At 33.0% G+C, this 19,188-nt stretch overlaps 1 protein-coding gene across 13 annotated transcripts in view; it reads right to left on the minus strand.

Annotated features, from left to right (window-relative positions):
* Positions 1-19,188, minus strand: part of IMMP1L (inner mitochondrial membrane peptidase subunit 1) — an 85,676-nt gene that overhangs the window by 44,414 nt on the left and 22,074 nt on the right. For 4 of the 13 annotated variants that reach the window (XM_034645818.1, XM_034645817.1, XM_034645828.1 and 1 more), the window contains one exon: positions 8,801-9,056. The exons of the other annotated variants lie outside the window; for them this stretch is intronic. In XM_034645818.1, the coding sequence (XP_034501709.1) occupies positions 8,801-8,876 (76 nt within the window). In that variant the 5' untranslated portion in view covers positions 8,877-9,056. The remainder of the gene's footprint in view (positions 1-8,800; positions 9,057-19,188) is intronic. 13 annotated transcript variants of the gene reach the window in all.

Consider the following 19,188-nt stretch of genomic DNA (forward strand, 5'->3'; position numbering starts at 1 on the left):
CCTGGGTGGCACAGCAGTTAAGCGTCTGCCTTCAGCTCAGGGCGTGATCCCCGCATTATGGGATTGAGCCCCACATCAGGCTCCTCTGCTGTGAGCCTGTTTCTTCCTCTCCCACTCCCCCTGCTTGTGTTCCCTCTCTCGCTGGCGGTCTCTATCTCTGTCAAATAAATAAATAAAATCTTTAAAAAAAAACAAAAACAAAATGAAACAGGCAAATGCAAAACGGAACAAAGAAAACTCAGAGCACATATTTGGGTAAAGATAATGAAGCCATTTAAAATAATAACAAAAATGTTTTAAGGGCCATAAGACATGTTAAAGTATTATTTACATCAACAATAGCACAAAAGGTAGAAAGGAGTTAAATGAAGTTAAACTAGTAAGTTTCTGAACAGTTCTAAAAGTGTTAAACTGGTATTTGAGTTAATTAATAAAAAGTCAAAAATTCATGTTATAATATGTAAGAATTAAAAACCGAAGGATTATATAATAAGTTAATCGAAGAAAAAAAGATTTGAGTGAGGAAAAATCCTATGATTACAAAAGACAAGAAAGGAGAAATAAAAGAAAAACATGACAAAAACACAAAATTAATGGAAAGATGGCAGACTTAATTCAAAAATAGTGTCCATTAAATCTGAAAGAATATACCAATAAAAGATGAAGACTGTCAGATTGGATTGAAAAAAAAAAAGCCACATTTCCTACTCACAAACTTTAAATTTTTGGTAGCAGGAATAATGAAAGTGAAAGAAATTCCACACAGATCACCATTTATTTATATCAATAAATAAACAAACAGGCAATAGGGTAATATTAAAGACAAAAATAAATACTTCATAAGAATAAAAGGATTTTAAAAATTCAAAGGACTGAAAAATCATTCTATATTTTCTAAAATATTTAAACAGAGAGTTAAACTGGAAGTCAAAAACAGAGGTAATTAAACATTTGTAAATGCATGCAAATTAAGGAACATACATCTTTAAAAATTCCAATTTTTTAGTAAACAATAAGGAAAATATGACATCAAAACTTGTGGGAGCCACCTATAGCAATAAGAAGAAAATTTATAGCTTTTAATGAATAAAATAAAAAAGGATGAAAATATATGACCTAATTTTATCTCAGAAAGACAGAAAAAGAGGCACAGATTAAAACCAGAAACTATAGAGAAGAAAATAATAACACAATCAATGATATAAAAAAGCAAACGTGCAATAGCAAAATCAATGAAACCAAAAGCTGGTTGTTTTACAAAATTAGTAAAACTAATAAACTGTAGCAAGTCTTGATCTGATCAAAGAAAAAACAAGGTGAGAGAGAACCCAAATTATCAGTATAAGGATTAAAAAAAGGATTCAACACTAGAGATCTGACAAACATTAAAGATCATAGAAGGATGTTATAAAAAACCTCAGCCTATTAACTCTAACATTTTAAATTAAGTTAAATTTAATTGATACACCTTCCCAAGACTGACAGAAGAAATTAAAAATCTGGATAGTCCTATTAGGTATACAAGAAATTTAATTTATAATTAAAAATATTCCCACAAAGAAAAATCCAGGCCCAGATGGCTTCACTGATAAATTCTTCCAAACATTTAAGGAAGAAATAAGATCAATCATAAACTCTGTAAATGAACAAAAAATGAAGGAATACTTTCCATCTGGTTTTACACAGTCAGTATAACCCTGATACCAAAACTTGACAAGGGCATAACAGGAAAGCAAAATTACAAAACAAATTCTCTCATTGACGTAAATACAAAAAAATCCTAAACAAATTCAGCAAACTGAATACAATGGTATATAAAAAAGAGCATGAGCAAATGGAGTTTATTCCAAGGATAGAAAGTTGGAATAACATTTTTCTAAGGGGGGGAGGGGGAGAGGGAGAGAGAGAATCCCAAGCAAAGTCCGTGCCCAGTGTGAAGTCCAACGCTTAACCGACTGAGCCACCCAGGTACCCCAGCATAACATTTTTAAATCAATTATTTATTCATTGAATAAAAAGAAAAAAAAAAAGAAAATCATATGGCCACCCACACTGATGCAGTAAAAGCATCTGATAACATTTAACACTTCTTTTGATAAACCTAGGAATAGAAGGGGACTTCTTTTAAACTATAAGGGTTATCTACAATAACAAATAAACAACAATAACAAAATCTTAGAGCCCACATCATATTAAGGGTAAACTAATGACATGACAATTCACTAAGAAAGGTATAAAACCTGGAAAGGAAGAAGTTAAAAGGTCATCAGTAACAAATGCGATTTCTCTATAAAGAAAATGAATAAACATATGCATTAGCAGGGTCTCTTTACACAAGATCAGTATGCAAAAAAAATCAGTGAATTTCTACATACTAGCAAAAACCAACTAGAAAACAAAATTTTAAAATACCATATGACTTACTTAAAAAGTGATAAAATAAAATACCATATATAGCAATGCTAAAAATCATCAAATACTTAAGACAAAGTCAAAGGATACATGTAAGACCTTTACAATGCTGAGAGAAAATGAAGAAGACCTAAACAACAGAAAGATATACTGTATTTAGGGATTCAAATCATTTCCAGTGTTATCAATTCTCCCTCAAATTGGTCTATAGATTCAATATAATTCCAGTGGATTAATTTTTTACAGTAGAAATGGCATACTCATTGTAAGATACATATAGAGAAATGCAAAAGATCTAGACTGGCCAAGGCAAACATTAAAAAGAATAAAACTGGAGAAGCTTACTTCAAATATCAAGATTCATGATAAGTTTACAATAAGAGAATATTATATGTGGTAAATCTAGACAAACAGATCAATGGAATCAAAAAACAGAGCTACACTTATATGGTTTTCTGATTTATAACAAACGTTTTAGTACAGTCCAGTGGGAAAAGGATAGTCTTTTTAATAATTGGTGTTAGGTCAATGATACGCATACTAGAGGAAAAAAAAAAACAAACCTTGACCCATAACCTCACCAGGTACAAAAATTAATTTGGGAGTGATTACAGACAAATATATGAATGGTAAAATAATAATACTTTTAGCAGAAAATGCACATTATCTTCAATACTTTTGGGTAAGGCTAAAACACTAACCCTAAAAGGCTGATCAATCTGATTTTGCTAATATTAAAAACTTCTATATATCAAAACACCATTTTTAAAATGGCAAATAAACAGGAAGCAAATATCTATATCTGCATAGAAAGACACAGTGATCTCTAGGTACCTGTCTGGAAAAGGAACATCCAGAATATACAGAAAATTCCAACAATCGTTTAAAAAAAAGACAAGACAACCTAACAAAAATTAAGCAACAGAGAGGAAGATTTCACAAAAGAGGATATCCAATTGGCTGATATGAAAAGCTCATCATTTTTTATTAGGGAACTGCAAATTATAAGAGATACTACCATAAAACCATCACAGTGGCTAAAATTACAAAGACAATATGAAAAGCTGAAAAAGATATGGAGCAACTAGAACCATCAATCACTGCTGATGAAAGAATAAATTTATACAACTAATTTAGAAAACTATTTGGCCGATCTAATATATACCCACAGAAAGAGTTGCTTCTATTCACTAAATGTCACATACAAGAATTTTCATAGAAGCTTTATTCATAATATCTCAAAACTATGAACAACCCAAATACCAACCATTAGGAGGATCAATAAATTGTGGTATATTCCTATACTGGGACACTACACAGCAATGAAAAGGAATAAAATACTGTTACATGCAACAACATGAATAAATCTCACAGATATAATGTTAGTGGAAAAGACAAACACAAATGATGTATGATTTCATACATGTTACATGATTCCATTCATATTACTCACTTTTATGAAGGTCAAATATAAACAAAACTAAACAGTGAGGAGAGGTCCGAAAAACTAAATTTTGGGGGCAGGTATTTGAGCCCAAGTAGTGGTTACACAGGTGCGTGTATGTGTATATATAGGAAAAAATATATATATATATAGAACACATATGTGCGTGTGTGTGTGTGTGTCAATCAATCATTCAAGGCCAGAGAGGGTGGGATCAAATAAAAATAGATTGGCTTTTTACAGAAGTTGGGACAGTTTCTCCAACATAATTAGAAGGAAAACAGGAAGGGTTCAGATATTGGTAGTTTTGTCAGTTTTGATGGCAGACAAATGAGGGAGCTGTTGCTCCAGGTTTTTATTTTCTCAATCTCATGAGTTGAGGTCATGCATGAGCAGAGATTGGGAACTCTCAGAATAAAAAAGACTGATAAACTGAGAACTGGTTACAGATGTTATTAGCATCCTGTTGCTGCTGTAAAATACCTACTGCAAAGTTAGGGCTCGAAACAACACATATTTATTGTAAAGTTAGGGCTTGACACAATGCAAATTTATTATCTTACATTTGAAACTATACTACAAAGCTATAGTAATCGAAACTGTATGGTAGTGGCATAAAAATAGACACACAAATCAATGGAACAGAACAGAGAGGCCAGAAATAAATCCACGCTTACATGGTCAATTAATCTACGACAAAGGAGGCAAGAATATACAATGAGGAAAGACAGCCTCTTCAATAAACGGCGTTGGGAAAACTGGATAGCAACATGCAAGAGAACAAAATTGGGCCACTTTCTTATACCATACATAAAAATAAACTCAAAATGAATTAAAGACCTAAATTTATGACCCAAAATCAAAACTCCTAAAAGAAAACATAGGCAGCAATCCCCTGGATATCAGTCTTAACAATATTTTCTGGATCTGTCTCCTCAGGCAAGGGAAACACAGTTAAGGAAAATCATCAACAAAATGAAAAGGCAATACTAAATGGAAGAAGATAATCCGCAAATAATAAACTGAAAAGGGATTAATATCCAAAATACATAAAGAACTCACATAACTCAACACCAAAAAATTTAAAAATCCCATAAATAACCCAATTAAAAAATAGGCAGAGGACCTGAGTAGACATTTTTCCAAAGAAGACATACAGATGGCCAACAGACATGTGACAAGATGCTCAATATTACCAATCATCAGGGAAATGCAAATCAAAACCATGAGATATCACCATGAGATATCACCAGTCAGAATGGCTATATCAAAAAGATAAGAAAGGACAAATGTTTGCCAGGATGTAGAGAAAAGAAAGCCCTTATGCACTATTGGTGGGAATATAAACTGGTGCAGCAACTATGGAAAACAGTATGGAGGGTCCTCAGAAAATTAAAAACTGAAATACCATACAACCCAGTAATTCCACTTCTGGATATTTATGCAAAGGAAACAAAAACACTAATTCAAAAAGATATATGCACCTTTTCGGGGAAAAAAGAGTAAAGTATCAATGTTAATTGAGACAACCAATTTACAGAAATTAATGCATTTTAAGTACAAGCAGCTGAAGAAGTGATTAAAATCATAACGTTTTTTGTTTTAATAAGAAGTTAGTGAGCATATTAGCATTTAAAGAAATGTTCACAATAATAAAAGGGGAGGAGAGAGAAGTAGATGTGAAGAAGAAAAATCCTGATGTTACAGTTTTACTACATTTACCCTCATTTGGACAAGAATGACATTCCTGAGACTTGCTGTGATTTCTCAAATTCAAGGATATCTACACAAGATACTTTTCCCCCATATAATGGTTGTAAATAAAATAACTGAAAGATATATATGTCCATTTCAGAACCTGCATGGAAGTTATTGTGACAAGAAGAGAAAAACAGACTCACTAAGACATGGATGCTGAGTGGTGTACTCTGCTCAAGAGCTAAAGAATTCACTCTCACACAGCAGCCTCTCCATCAAAGTAATTCAAATTCCTGCCGTTTCAAAATCACCTTCAGGGCTGCTCATGAACTGTTCAAATCTATAATGTTAAATCTACTGTAAGACTTGTGCAGAGGGTATTTTTCTAGAACTACAAATTAAGGAGTTCTGATCCCCATAACCTATGAAGATTTTGTTTAAACCTGTTTTTGTTTTGGTTTGGTTTTTTTGATGCACTTCCAGAGGAAATAACTGCCCTCGCTAAGGTTTAAAGTATTCACAGCTTTAAATGTGACTGCAGCAGCAAAAAAACCTGAGAATCTAATTCAAAATCCAAATTCCCAGGCTCCCATCATAGAGCTAATGAATGAGAATTTGTGAGAGCAAGGCTACAGAATCTAAAGTTTTAATAAGCTCCCAGGAAGGAAGCCCCATAAAGGACTTTGTGCTGTCATTTGAGACCACTGAGACATACTCAAAACTTTCAGAAATTTGACAAAATTTAACCATTCATTATTTTTAAGCTTAATGTTAACTTTGGGAGAACTCTCAGTTTCATCATCAAATAAACTTTATTACGCTAACATTTCACTGATTTTAAAAAATCCAGTGTTATTTTCTGAAGTTCACTTTTTATATATCCAAATACCAAAACTCATTTTATATTTATAAATTATAAGCAGCTAACATTTTTCATACAGCTTCCAAAGAGTGAAATACCAAAACCATCCCATTCATCCACCAATAATCCCCCAATGACTATATAAGATCCATCTATTTCAGAATATACAAGTTGTACATGCAATAGCTGAAGGGTATTCATTCAGATGGAAGAATATCATTTAGCTTTATCATAGGCTAGCTGTCACTGTGCCAGTCTACAGTTCATGTATGGTCCTTTAGAGAGACACTAAGTCTCATAAATTGTCAAAAAAGAAAAAAAAAAGCTCAGAATCTCTTAAATAATCAAGAATTCCTATGATTCCCATCCTGCTTTTGTTACACCTGACTTATTCTTTTTAAAAATTTCTTATTATTTCTCTCAGTCTACCTCCCTTTCTCTTACCTCTTACCACCCCCCTTAACTTTCATTGACATTAGTCACCTGTGCCAATAAATTTAGTATTTGTAGCTTTCAAAGATGAGTCAAATTTCTCATAAGTTAAGATAATTAAATTCAGGTAATCTTGTATCTACCTGAAAATAATATGTATCACTGAGAAGATCTTACATGTTTATAGTGAATTTAATTAAGATGAGTTTATTTGGGGCTTTCCAAAGGATATAACCATCACTAATCAAATAAAAATGGCTAGGATAGAAAAGAAAAAAATACTCTCAAGAGCCATTCAGTAAACAGCTGAATAAAAAGCAGTTAAAAGTAAATACTGACACTGTTTAATAAAAGCTTTGAGATAAATTTTGTTTTGAAAGGAAAGCTACTTTTAAAAAATAATTATAAAATACTATTAAATACCATAAAAAGTTACCCTGAGAAAATATATAACCTGGCAAAATAATTTGAAATTACATATAAGCCAAAAATTTTATATTTAAAATATAAGTGATTTTATTATAAGGATAAGAGAAAGAATTTAGTCCACTTATTTCATGGATAGATCTTTTCACTGTGATAGAATTTTAAATGAACACCTTTTCAACTAGTAAAAACACAAACAGAAGGCTAAAGAAGTCCTTTACAAACTAACATAATACAGTTCAGTAAAAATATTCTTAAGCTTTCTCATCCATTCATTTAAAATGTGACAACAAATGAAAGAACACGTTTTGGAATACAATAGCTTGGAACCAGTTAAAACAAAATCCACTACTAATGACAAGTTTGCTAGGTAAGTTTGATCAAAGATCTCTACATAAATTTCTTATATTTACTGATTTTTCTCATAAAGATTTCCTGTGAAGAATAAAATGTACTATACGTAAACAGAGGCTACAGGTAAATCAATGCATTGCGTATAATGGATGATTATATTTTAAAAATTCTTATAATTACAAAATTAATTTATTCACCTATATTTAGTTAAAATTTAAAGTTTAAGAACATTAAGATTAAGATTTTATCATCTATTTTTTAAATATAAAGCTACTAAATCAAAAACAACAACAAGATAAAAATCAAGTTCTATGAATAAATATTTTAAAAGTAAGTACTCTAGGATCATAACACTGACAACACTAATTATCTTTTCTACTCTTGGCAGTTATGTTGTATACTGTTTGGGTGACTGATGGGATAATTTCACTTCATTTTCTTTCAGTTTATTCTGGACCATGTAGGAGAAGAATATTAAAATAATTAACACCTCTAAATAAAGTACTTGATAAAGTTTTTTAGTTTAAATAAAACACTTAAAAAAACCTCAATTAGCTAATACACGATTCTAGAGCAAATAACAAATAACTAAACCTCTGCCTGCTAAAGGAAAACTTTCACTAAGGATTTCTGATTTAAAAAAATGTCATTCAGTATTAATATTAACTATTTTAGGACTTTTATATATTAAGATCCTACTCTTTCACAAAAAGCTCTTTTCAGAAGTTGAGCTAGCATTACCTTAATTATCAAAAATATAAATGTCTATATATTTTTATACCATTAAAGATTTTATTCACTAAAAACATTTAAACACAGGAATCAAAGCAGTCAGAAACAGGTAAAATGTATAACAAAACAAGTTATTCTAATTCATTACACCTACAGATATTTTGGTTAATTTACTGATAATGGCCTTATAGCCAAAAGAAAACTATTTAATTAATATTTAATCTCAAATATAAATCTTTACCAATAGCAAATACATTGTCAATCAACTCGAAAAAGTATAAAAGACATTAATAATCAACTTTTTTATTTGAACATTTTAATAAATTTGAAGTTATACATACAGTTTATGTATGTCTTACATAATTTATAAGTCATATAGCTCATAATAAGGCTACATATTAAAAATAATTAATAAAAAGCATATTCTTTGCCTTAATCACCTGATTTTTTGTTGTTGTTTATAAAATTAATCACAGTTAGCAGGGCAGAAATCGCTTTGAGCTTCATGAATGACATCCAAGAGATGGGAAAGGATTAGTTCTCAGTTGCTGCCAGTTATAGCGCCAGGTGGCTTTTTCTGCAGTGAAGGTGTTACCGATAATCCCATTACACTGGTACTAAATCTTGCAGACATCAAAATTATCACCAAGGTTCCTTTTCATCCCATCCTTTCCAAATGACTGGAAGTCGCTTCACCTGAAAGAAGTCAAATCCACATGCAGCTGCTGTTTTAGCAGGCAGCAAACTCCCTGAGAATGCCAGTCGTGATTCAATTTTGCTGTGCTGGTGGCCCCCTATTCCCTGTCCAATAATACATCTGTTAAAAAATCCTACAGCTACAAATCAAGTTTAATCCTACCAGGGACCTCATGTTGGTCTTGTCTTCCAAAAAGGCAGCAGGTTCTGCTGTCTATCTCTGCTAGCGTCTGGGGAATACCCTTTAAATCCCAGCTCTACTTAGAAGAATAAGCTAAGGATCACAAAACATGACCTCAAAAACCCTGATATGACTATATTCTGACCCAGAGGCATTCATTCTAGGTGAAGATTAGAACTTTGCATAATAAGATTACACAGCAAGTGAATGATATCAAGGGACTATCCATATGCAGCCGCCTGGTTTTCTATAGGCAGCCTGTGCTCTGCAATATGCAGTGCAGACGAAAAAGAGCTTGGTCTTTCTAGCTGAAATAAAATAGATTCACATAAATTAGTTGGCCATTTCCAGATTCCTAAATCCCCTATTACATCTTTTATTGACAGCTCCTGTGAGGATAGCACAAATGTTATTCCTTTTTATTCTGTGCTTCTATAACAATCATGCTCTGTAATTGAAATGTACATAGATTATGGCTTGAAATTAACATCTTGTTTGCTGTAATCTTGGATTACAATTGACTGTGTACATAATAAAATTAGGAAATCAATGGATGGATTTATCATCTCCAAGAAACGAGAGGTATTGTTTAAAGAACAGTTTAACATTTTGTGTCAACACTTTAAATGCAGAAGTCACAGAGAAGTCAATAAAAATTCAAGTGAGTAAAAGAATACAACAGGCATCATGCAATATCTACATAAAAGTTAGGTTACACAAAAATTAGCTCACTTCCCTCAAAATTTTAAGTGTTAAAATTTTCAAGATGTGAAAAAGTCAGAGATCTCATGAACATATGATTTTTCTCTCAAAACCATACTTGAGCAAGGTCAATGACACTTAAGGTCTCTACTTTTTATAAAAGTGGGTGCAGTAGCAGTATTTTATACACATCAGCTTGATCATTTATACTCTAAAATATCTGAATCAATTCAAATCAATTGTAATTCAAGGTTTTATAGTTCTTAACTACATGTTCCTAAAGTACTTAATGAAGCTCCCTCTCCTTATATTTGAATAAATACAGAGCATTTAAAATGTATAGAATCCTAGAGAACTTTATGCTCAGGTTTTTCTTCCAACAAGTTTAAAGCTATATGAGCTCTAAGCAAACTTATATGAAAAGAGAGATATACATTCACACAAATACCTATGCAGAAAAATTCTAAGAATGCGAAGAGGAATTCTCAACTTTATTTAAAAAAAAAAAGTATTAATATTTGCCATGGGATTCTTATACAACTAAGCTCCTTGGTATACTTGAAATATGTTTGACAAGTTTAATTTGCTCACAACTGTTGAGGAGCATACTACATTCATTACATTAGCCATTATCTCTTAATCACAATATATTTAAGCATATCTATACAATATCTGGTAAGTACTCAGGAGTCAGGTGACATAATTTTGATTTTGTGTATTAATCAGGCAGATATATACCAATAGTATCAGTCATAGAGCTATAAAAAACACTGTATGTAGGGGCGCCTGGGTGGCACAGCGGTTAAGCGTCTGCCTTCGGCTCAGGGCGTGATCCCGGCATTGTGGGATCGAGCCCCGCGTCAGGCTCCTCTGCTGTGAGCCTGCTTCTTCCTCTCCCACTCCCCCTTTGTGTTCCCTCTCTCGCTGGCTGTCTCTATCTCTGTCAAATAAATAAATAAAATCTTTAAAAAAAAAAAAAACACTGTATGTAATTTCAATTACATAGCCCATGAATGTTCTTCAGTCACTTGAATAGGATATTACTAGAAAAGTGATGAGGAATGCAAAAAATACACATTTTTATTATGCTATTTGTATGCAGTACTTTAAAACCACACTATTCAATAAGGTAGCCATTAGCTACATATGACAACTGAGCATGTGAAATGTGACTAGTCCAAATTGAGATGTATTGTGAGTACAAAATATACATGAACTTTGAAGACATAGTACAAAAATTACTACATTTTTTTATATTGATTACATGTTGAAAAGATTATATTTTGGATATAATGGATTATACAAAATACATAAATGACTTGCATTATATTTCTATTGGACAGCACTGCTTAAGGAAATCACACATTTTCCAACAATAAATTCCTAAGCTAAATGAAATTGCACAACTAATAAAAAATACTAAAGCAGACGATTATTTTAGAAAAATAAACATTCCAATGTCAAGTCTGATAGATAAGCTTAGAAAAGAACAAAACACTTCATTTCAGCCTATATTTCATATTTCTAGCTTAAGGGTAATGGGGGAGAAGAAGGGACCAACCAAAATGCTGATTATCATGTATCAAAAAAGAATGATGTTTTATAGTTACAAAAATGCTTTAGTCAAGTAAACATAGAATTGTATAAAAAATACATCTTGGGCAACTTCATGAAAGGACTAGTTAGGTCTATATGTTACCACTAATTGAATCCAATAGACAGCAACTTCAGAAAATATATCTGGATCTAGAAAGGGCCATAATTTTTCCTAAGGTGCTATATAATTAAAATTCAAAATTTAAAAATACAAGTAATAACTATAGAGATTTGAAGCATTTAATATATTTCAACATTTTAGCAAAATAAAAAAGGCCAATTTCATAAATTATTAGAAATCCGCTTTTCCATTAGTCTTTTCACTATATCCATCACTGAAGGTTAAAAAATCCATTAATAAAAAGGGTTTTACAGAAATAAGGAAGACTAGAGTTAAAATATAAAACATATACCTAATTTAATTCAAGAAAGTTAATAGCAGATTTAGTATGACCAAACAATTAATATCCTACAATTAAAATACAAAGTCTATCTTTGTCACACACTGGAATATTATTTCAATATAAACAGTAGTATGTGAGGTATTAACTCATTTAAAAGTTCCTTTTTCATAATTATTACTTCATAATATTTATCTAAACATACTAAGACTAATGATGAAATATGAGTATCAATAAATAAGATAAAATCTAAATCAATTCTTTACGATCTAGCCATGTCACTTTTTCCTAGCCTTTTAAAATTATATAAGTTCCTTCTCTTTCTGGTAGCAAGTATCACACAGACACAGAGGGCACACAAAAACAAAATAATAACAATAAAAAACTTTCCTAGCATCAATATATGAGTGTAATGATATTCAGTCTAAGTTAATCCCCAGACATCCAAATTCATGAATAAAAATTCATCAGTTTTAAATACACTGAGCCTATTAACCAAGAACAAAAGCATATGCACAAAAGAGCTTTTAATATATTTCAAAGCCCACAAGAGCCATGGTCTCATTAAAATTATAAATTACACAAACATGGAATGAAGATTCAAACTGCAGTGCAGCTAAGCAGATTACAGAAAACCCCGCGTTCCATATGATAACACACCATGGCCCTCCCAGATGGGGGCTTGGAACAAAAAGGCCATCACCACAGCTAGGGAAAACCTCCTTGTGATCTCTGGTTTCTGTTCAGCAGATGACAGCCAAATAATATGTTGATTATTCTGTTTGTGCTGCTAAGCTTGTAAGATGGAATAAAAGCGATATGATCTATTGTGAACCCAATGCTAATGTGTTGCTCCACTCATAAATAATATACTGAATTTATTTTGAAACTATCTTTTATCTGAATTTCAGTTTTTAAATGCATGAATTAAAATAAAAGCCAGGATAAGATAATATTTAATTTGATGATTTAAACTAAAAAATGTAACGACAAGTGAAAAATATCTAAGTGCTTAGTTAAGAGTCAAGCACAATTGCCTTTCTTTAATTTTAGTACTGTGATCAGAGACAAGATACATCTTTAAATAGGCAATTACTCTCATTATGAAATAGAAATGCAAAATTAAATAATACAATAATCCTGAAGTTTATAATATACATTATTGACAAGATAAAAACTAAAATACCAGAGCATATAAAAACACTTTTCTGCAATACAATAGCACATAATCAGAACATATATCTAAAATATTTCTGAATAATAAAAAGTATCACTGAAAGCATTATGAATGTTCATAACTTGTACACAAATGGATGCTAACAAAAAATCCTACTTCAAATCAAAATAATTAAAAAGAAGCTTCTAAAAATAATTTTCAACTATAACATATGTAGAGAACATCTTTTCTTTTTTATTGCTGTAGAGTATTTCATCGTACAGATATGCCATAGTTCATTTAACCACTACTCTACTGATAGACATCCACGAAAGAAATAGCAGACATATTAATCAAGAAATACATATTAGAATGTTTATAGTAACAATATATGGAAAACCACCAAAATGTCCACTAACAGAATGGATAAAAAAAGTAGTTGTGATATGATCAAATGGAGCAATGAAAATGAACCAATGACAACTATGTGCAATAACATAGATGAATCTGAAGACATAATGCTGAGAAAAGGAAACCAGACACAAAAAAACTATATTGTATAATTCTATCTATACAATACAAAATACATACATAATGTTCTTTTCTTTATCTGGGTGCTGGTTATATGGGTGTATTTGGCTTCTAGAAAATTCACTGAGCCATCTATTTTTAGTCTGTGCACTTCTCTGTATATATAGCTTTCTTTAAAAAGTCAGCTTCACACACAAATACACAGTATACAAAGGCAGTCAAAATCCTTGTCATACGAAATTCAGAAACTGACATATATAAAATCTAAAGGTGAAAACTAAGCATTCTTATACTACTTATTTGAGTAATCAAATTTTCAACTCAATAGCTGAGACAAATTCCTGGACTCTTTTAAGTGGAAGAGCAAAAGCCACTCACCCTATTATCTTCTCCCACCCCCCAACCTCTAATACCATATTTTCAGAGGTATCTGGCTTTTCTGTCAGGAGTTGTTACTGCTGCTGCTGCTGCTGCTATAATAATAGAGCTAAAATAATCTCAGGACTGAACATTCGCCCTTATGTGAGAAGATAAAGTAACACAGAGGACAAGGCAGTATAATGAATACGCATGTTTGCTGTTTTCCCCCTTGCCTTCAAATTTCATAAACTTTTGTTAATTATGAATGCTTATTACCTAATTTATAGGAATCTCTTAAAAGCTTTCATTTTACCTGTCAGTGAGTTAAAGAAAATATAATTCTTTAATAAAAGTATCATAAAAACAAAATGAAATTTCATGATAATATAATAAACAATGTATCTCATTACCTCCTACTTAAATATTTTCCTTTATTTCTATACTAGAATCAATACATGATCTACAATACTGTTTTTCTCATATGGAAAAAATACTTTAAGAAATAAGCTAAAAGAGATCATCTAAAGACTACAGGTTCATTTTTCACTCATGTAATAAATATTTATTCAGGGCATACTATCTACCAGGCTCTGGGGATAAAGGAGTAAAATTAGCTAGTTTCGTGGTAAATATAGCAGACTTGCCCCTTTCTTTCCCTCTCATTTGATTTACAAATGAAACAAAACTATTTTTAATGAGTAACAATGTTCAAGCAATATTCAAACAATATTCTAACAATATTCAAAAATTAAAAACAATCTACATGATATACTGTTGAAGTCCCATCTACTTCATTTTCCTTACCCATCACACACAGGATTTAAATTTTGCATGAACTTCTAAATTTTATTTTTGCGAATACAAACAAATATGAATACATATTTTTATTCCCTTCCCCTTTATGCAAGAAGTAGTTTATTAAACACTGAACTTTGGCCTTTTATTTTTTTAAGATTTTATTTCTAAGTAACCTCTACACCCAATGTGGGGCTTGAACTCACCACCCTGAGATCTGAAATGGCACACTCTACTGACTGAGCCAGTCAGGCACCCTGAACTTTGCTCTTTTAAAATAACAATGTATGTTTCAAAACTTTCTAAATCTATATATCGAAAACATCCTTTTTTTTTTTCATAGTTGTATTTTATTGTATAGATATGCCACAGTTCATTTAACCAGTTACCCGACTGATAGACATTAGGGGTGTTTCCAATCTTTGGCTACTGCAAAAATGCTACAGCAAAAACTCCTATACATATGTTATTGCATGAGTACACAAGTACATCTACAATAAATTTCTGGAATTGGTATGAAGACAAATGTATAAATGCATTGGTCTTTTTCTAGAAATTGCCAATTTGTTTTCTCTGGGGATTATATCATTTTGCATTTCCACGACAGACACATCTCAGATGTATCCTAGGAAAAGCTCTTCCTCTCTTTGGGCCTCCAAAATATTTTGTTCATAAGGCAATTCCCAAACATGTTCTCCTTGCAAAAAAACTACGTAAAGCTCTTTGTTTTACCTCCAATTGTACATGTAAAATCTGTTCATGTAGTAAGTTTTAAAACAAAGGAATTTTCAAATCTTAACAAAAACCTCACTGACATAGGAAATCATCATATGCCTAATGTACTGTGAGAGCAACTATTTATCTTTCCTCCCAATTATCTCCTGTGATCCAAAAACAAATATACTCTCCCACCCCAGGTTGTTTTTTTTTTTTTTAATTCACATTCAGTAGTTTATAATTGGGTAAGCAGTCAAATGCATTTCACTTTGAAATGAATGTTTTCCTGAAGCACTAATGTTTTCACAAAACCAAATCTGTGTTAATTCTATATTGTCCTTGAAAAAGCTATCATTTCAAAGGTGGTTCAATTTTTATGACTACCATTTTCAAATGGCTGTGTCATCTAATACATTGTTTTTATTTCAGTGCCCATCCTATCAAATATTTTATAATTAGGTAATGCCCACTTAAGTCCACTGGACTTCCCATTTGAAGGAATCCTTAAGCAACTCCAGTTTCCGTATCACTGTTTTGTTTTTTTCTTAAAGATTTTATTTATTTATTTGACAGAGAGAGAGACAGCCAGAGAGAGAGACAGCCAGAGAGAGAGGGAACACAAGCAGGGGGAGTGGGAGAGGAAGAAGCAGGCTCCCAGTGGAGAAGTCTGATGTGGGGCTCAATCCCATAACGCCAGGATCGCACCCTGAGCCAAAGGCAGACGCTTAACGACTGAGCCACCCAGGCGCCCCTCAGTATCACTGTTTTATAAGAAAATGTGTGCATGATAATTTTTATTCCCCAAAAAAGGATGCAGTGGTATATGCAATCTATGCTGCATCTCAATTGTACAGAAATCAGCTGTCAGGTAATCTCAGTGCTCTGAAAGAAAGTGGCTAGCGGAGTTGATGAACCCAAAGTAAATTTTAAAAAGCTGACACACCTTCTGCACCCTTAGTAGATGGGGCAGAACCATACTTAAGCTCTCACCTAAACAATATATGTTATGCAAATGTTGGTTTTAATATTAGAGTCAATATAATACACTGACAGCAAAAGACAAGAATTACATAACAAAAGTAAAACAAGACAAAACAAAGCAAACGCCACACATTACAAGTAGCACCCAGGATATAAAAACTTATCAGTTTAGGACAATTTAGGAGAACAGTCCTACACAGAAAAATTTCTGAGGAAATCACATAAATTCCACGACAGGGCTGATGTTCATAATGACAGCACTGGGCCATAAAAACAGACAAGCAAACAAATAAGAAAAAAAACTTAAATTATACTCCATTTGTTCTGTTTAAGAAAACAGAGGGTAAATTTTGTATTTTAGAAACATTTTGAAAAAATGTTCATACAAAACAAGTTTTGGCACATAAAAGGATAAGATTCAATTATCCACAAAATTAAGATGAGAAATATACCATTAATTAATAAGGCCTAATGAATGAGTAATCACTCAAAGTAAAATTCTCAAAGTTAGAATATACTATGACTGTCTTTCAGAAGATGAACTATGATAAAGTGTGGTAACATTTTGGGGGCTTCAAACATGGAATTCCCTGTCCTAAGCCAATTCTTGGTTAATAGTCAAAAGAATAGGGGCGCCTGGGTGGCTCTGTCGTTAAGCGTCTGCCTTCGGCTCAGGGCGTGATCCCAGCGGTCTGGGATCGAGTCCCACATCAGGCTCCTCTGCTGGGAGCCTGCTTCTTCCTCTCCCACTCCCCCTGCTTGTGTTCCCTCTCTCACTGGCTGTCTCTCTCTGTCAAATAAATAAATAAAATCTTTTTAAAAAATAGTCAAAAGAATATCTGATAATTTTTGAAAGCTAGTCAGGCAAATTTTCCACTTAAATGGCTGAACACACTCAAGAAAATATCCTGATTTCATTTTTCACTTTGTTTTCTTTAAATTGTGACTGCCAAGTAGACAGGCTGATCTGGTTTCTAGCTCTGACTTGCTAAATGACCTTGTCCAAGTGACTCAATCTCTCTAACCCTCCTTAGTTTCTTCATCAGTAAAGCAAAGGAGTTATACAAAATACGACATGATAGTTAACAGAATGAATGTAGTAATAAAGTAAACCACAGAGTTACTACCTTAAGTCTTATAATCAATCTCTTCACTATATCTATACATCTAACTATATGTATACTGTTTTGAAACTATCACAAACTATATGCCACTTTACTATACATTTAATGCCTAGAGCAAAAGAAATTAAAATCATTTCAGAATCTTTACCAATATTTAATATGTGTTACTCTCAGAATATAACAAATTTTTCATGAACTCATTTAAATTAATTTTAAATACCATATAATCAATTATCTTTAACCCGAAAATATATGACTTTTTCTACCTGACACAGATAAAAAAAAGTATGATATGTAAAAGAACATTCATGGCAATTTCATTTATAATAGCCAAACACTAGAAACAACCCAAATATCCATCAGCAATAGCATGAATGAATTCTGTTATGGTCATTCCAAAGGAATAATATATAATGATGAAAAGGAATGAATATTACTTGTAAGTACACAGATGATCTTCAAAAGAAGAAAGAATATGATTCCAGACAATGGCACTTACCAGCTGACCCACCCATGTCCCATGCTGCCTGATACCCCACTGGGCATCCCACAGCCATGTCAGGATCATGGTGTAGCAGGCCAGCACCACTCTGAAGGAAAGCAGGAAGGCAGTCACAGGAGCCAGTCTTTGGCCAGTATCCAATATGAGCTCTGAGTTTAGCCATAAGGTCTGGACCTCAGCTCCACCACCCCCAGCCACCTTTCTGTCTCTGTGATCAAAGCTGCCACATGCCAAGAACTGCTGGACAAGGTGATGGAGACTCCTCAGCTGACTGAAGTGCTAAGAATGGTGCTAGAGGAAGATGGGACCTCCATGGAGAGCAAGGACTTCTTCCAGCTGTTGGAAGATGACACATGCCTGATGGTGCTAGATTTTGGGAAAAGCTGGACCCCAGCAGGAATGGGTGCTGTCAAGTGGCCCAGGCCGGGAGAACACCAAGCACAGAAAGGACATCACCCTCATCACCTTCAACATATAGAAGCAAAACCCTTGGAACTTCTTTGGCAGCCTAATATCAAAGCCACATTCTACAAGCTCTACTCCATGAGCTGTGACTCTCAAGGACCTGGTCTAAAGAAAGTACTCAGTGGGCTACTCCACTTGAACCTCCATGTTGCTGCAAGGCCTGGGCCAAATGTTGCTGGGAATTTCCTCCACCCTTCACCATGCAGTAGAGGGGGCTAAGCAGTGGGAGCAGCAGCAAAAAGAGGGTGGCCTCCATCCCTACTGAGAAGGGGTTCTGAGCTTCTGCCCCTAGACTTGTTCTAAGAAACACAATGTAAGCACTGTGACAGTATCAGGTTTGGGGTCCTGCAAGCAGTACACACTAGATAACCCACCTATTTTCCCCCAATGTTCTCTAACTGCATTTTGATAGGACCTATCCACCCCTAGCCTATACCCCTTCCTGAAGAATGCTGTCCTTTCCTAGCCATCTTTCCAGCCTCCCACTTACCCTGAAAGGCCACAAGCCTGTCCCCAGGCATCTTGATTCCACCCTAATTGCTGCTACATCTAAATTTCTTAGAACTCCTCCTGTTCCTAAGCTCCCCTGTACACTGAAGAGAGTCCTCTCTGACTACATTG

Source organism: Ailuropoda melanoleuca, chromosome 16, assembly GCF_002007445.2.
Source record: "Ailuropoda melanoleuca isolate Jingjing chromosome 16, ASM200744v2, whole genome shotgun sequence".
NCBI classification, from domain to species: Eukaryota; Metazoa; Chordata; class Mammalia; order Carnivora; family Ursidae; genus Ailuropoda; species Ailuropoda melanoleuca.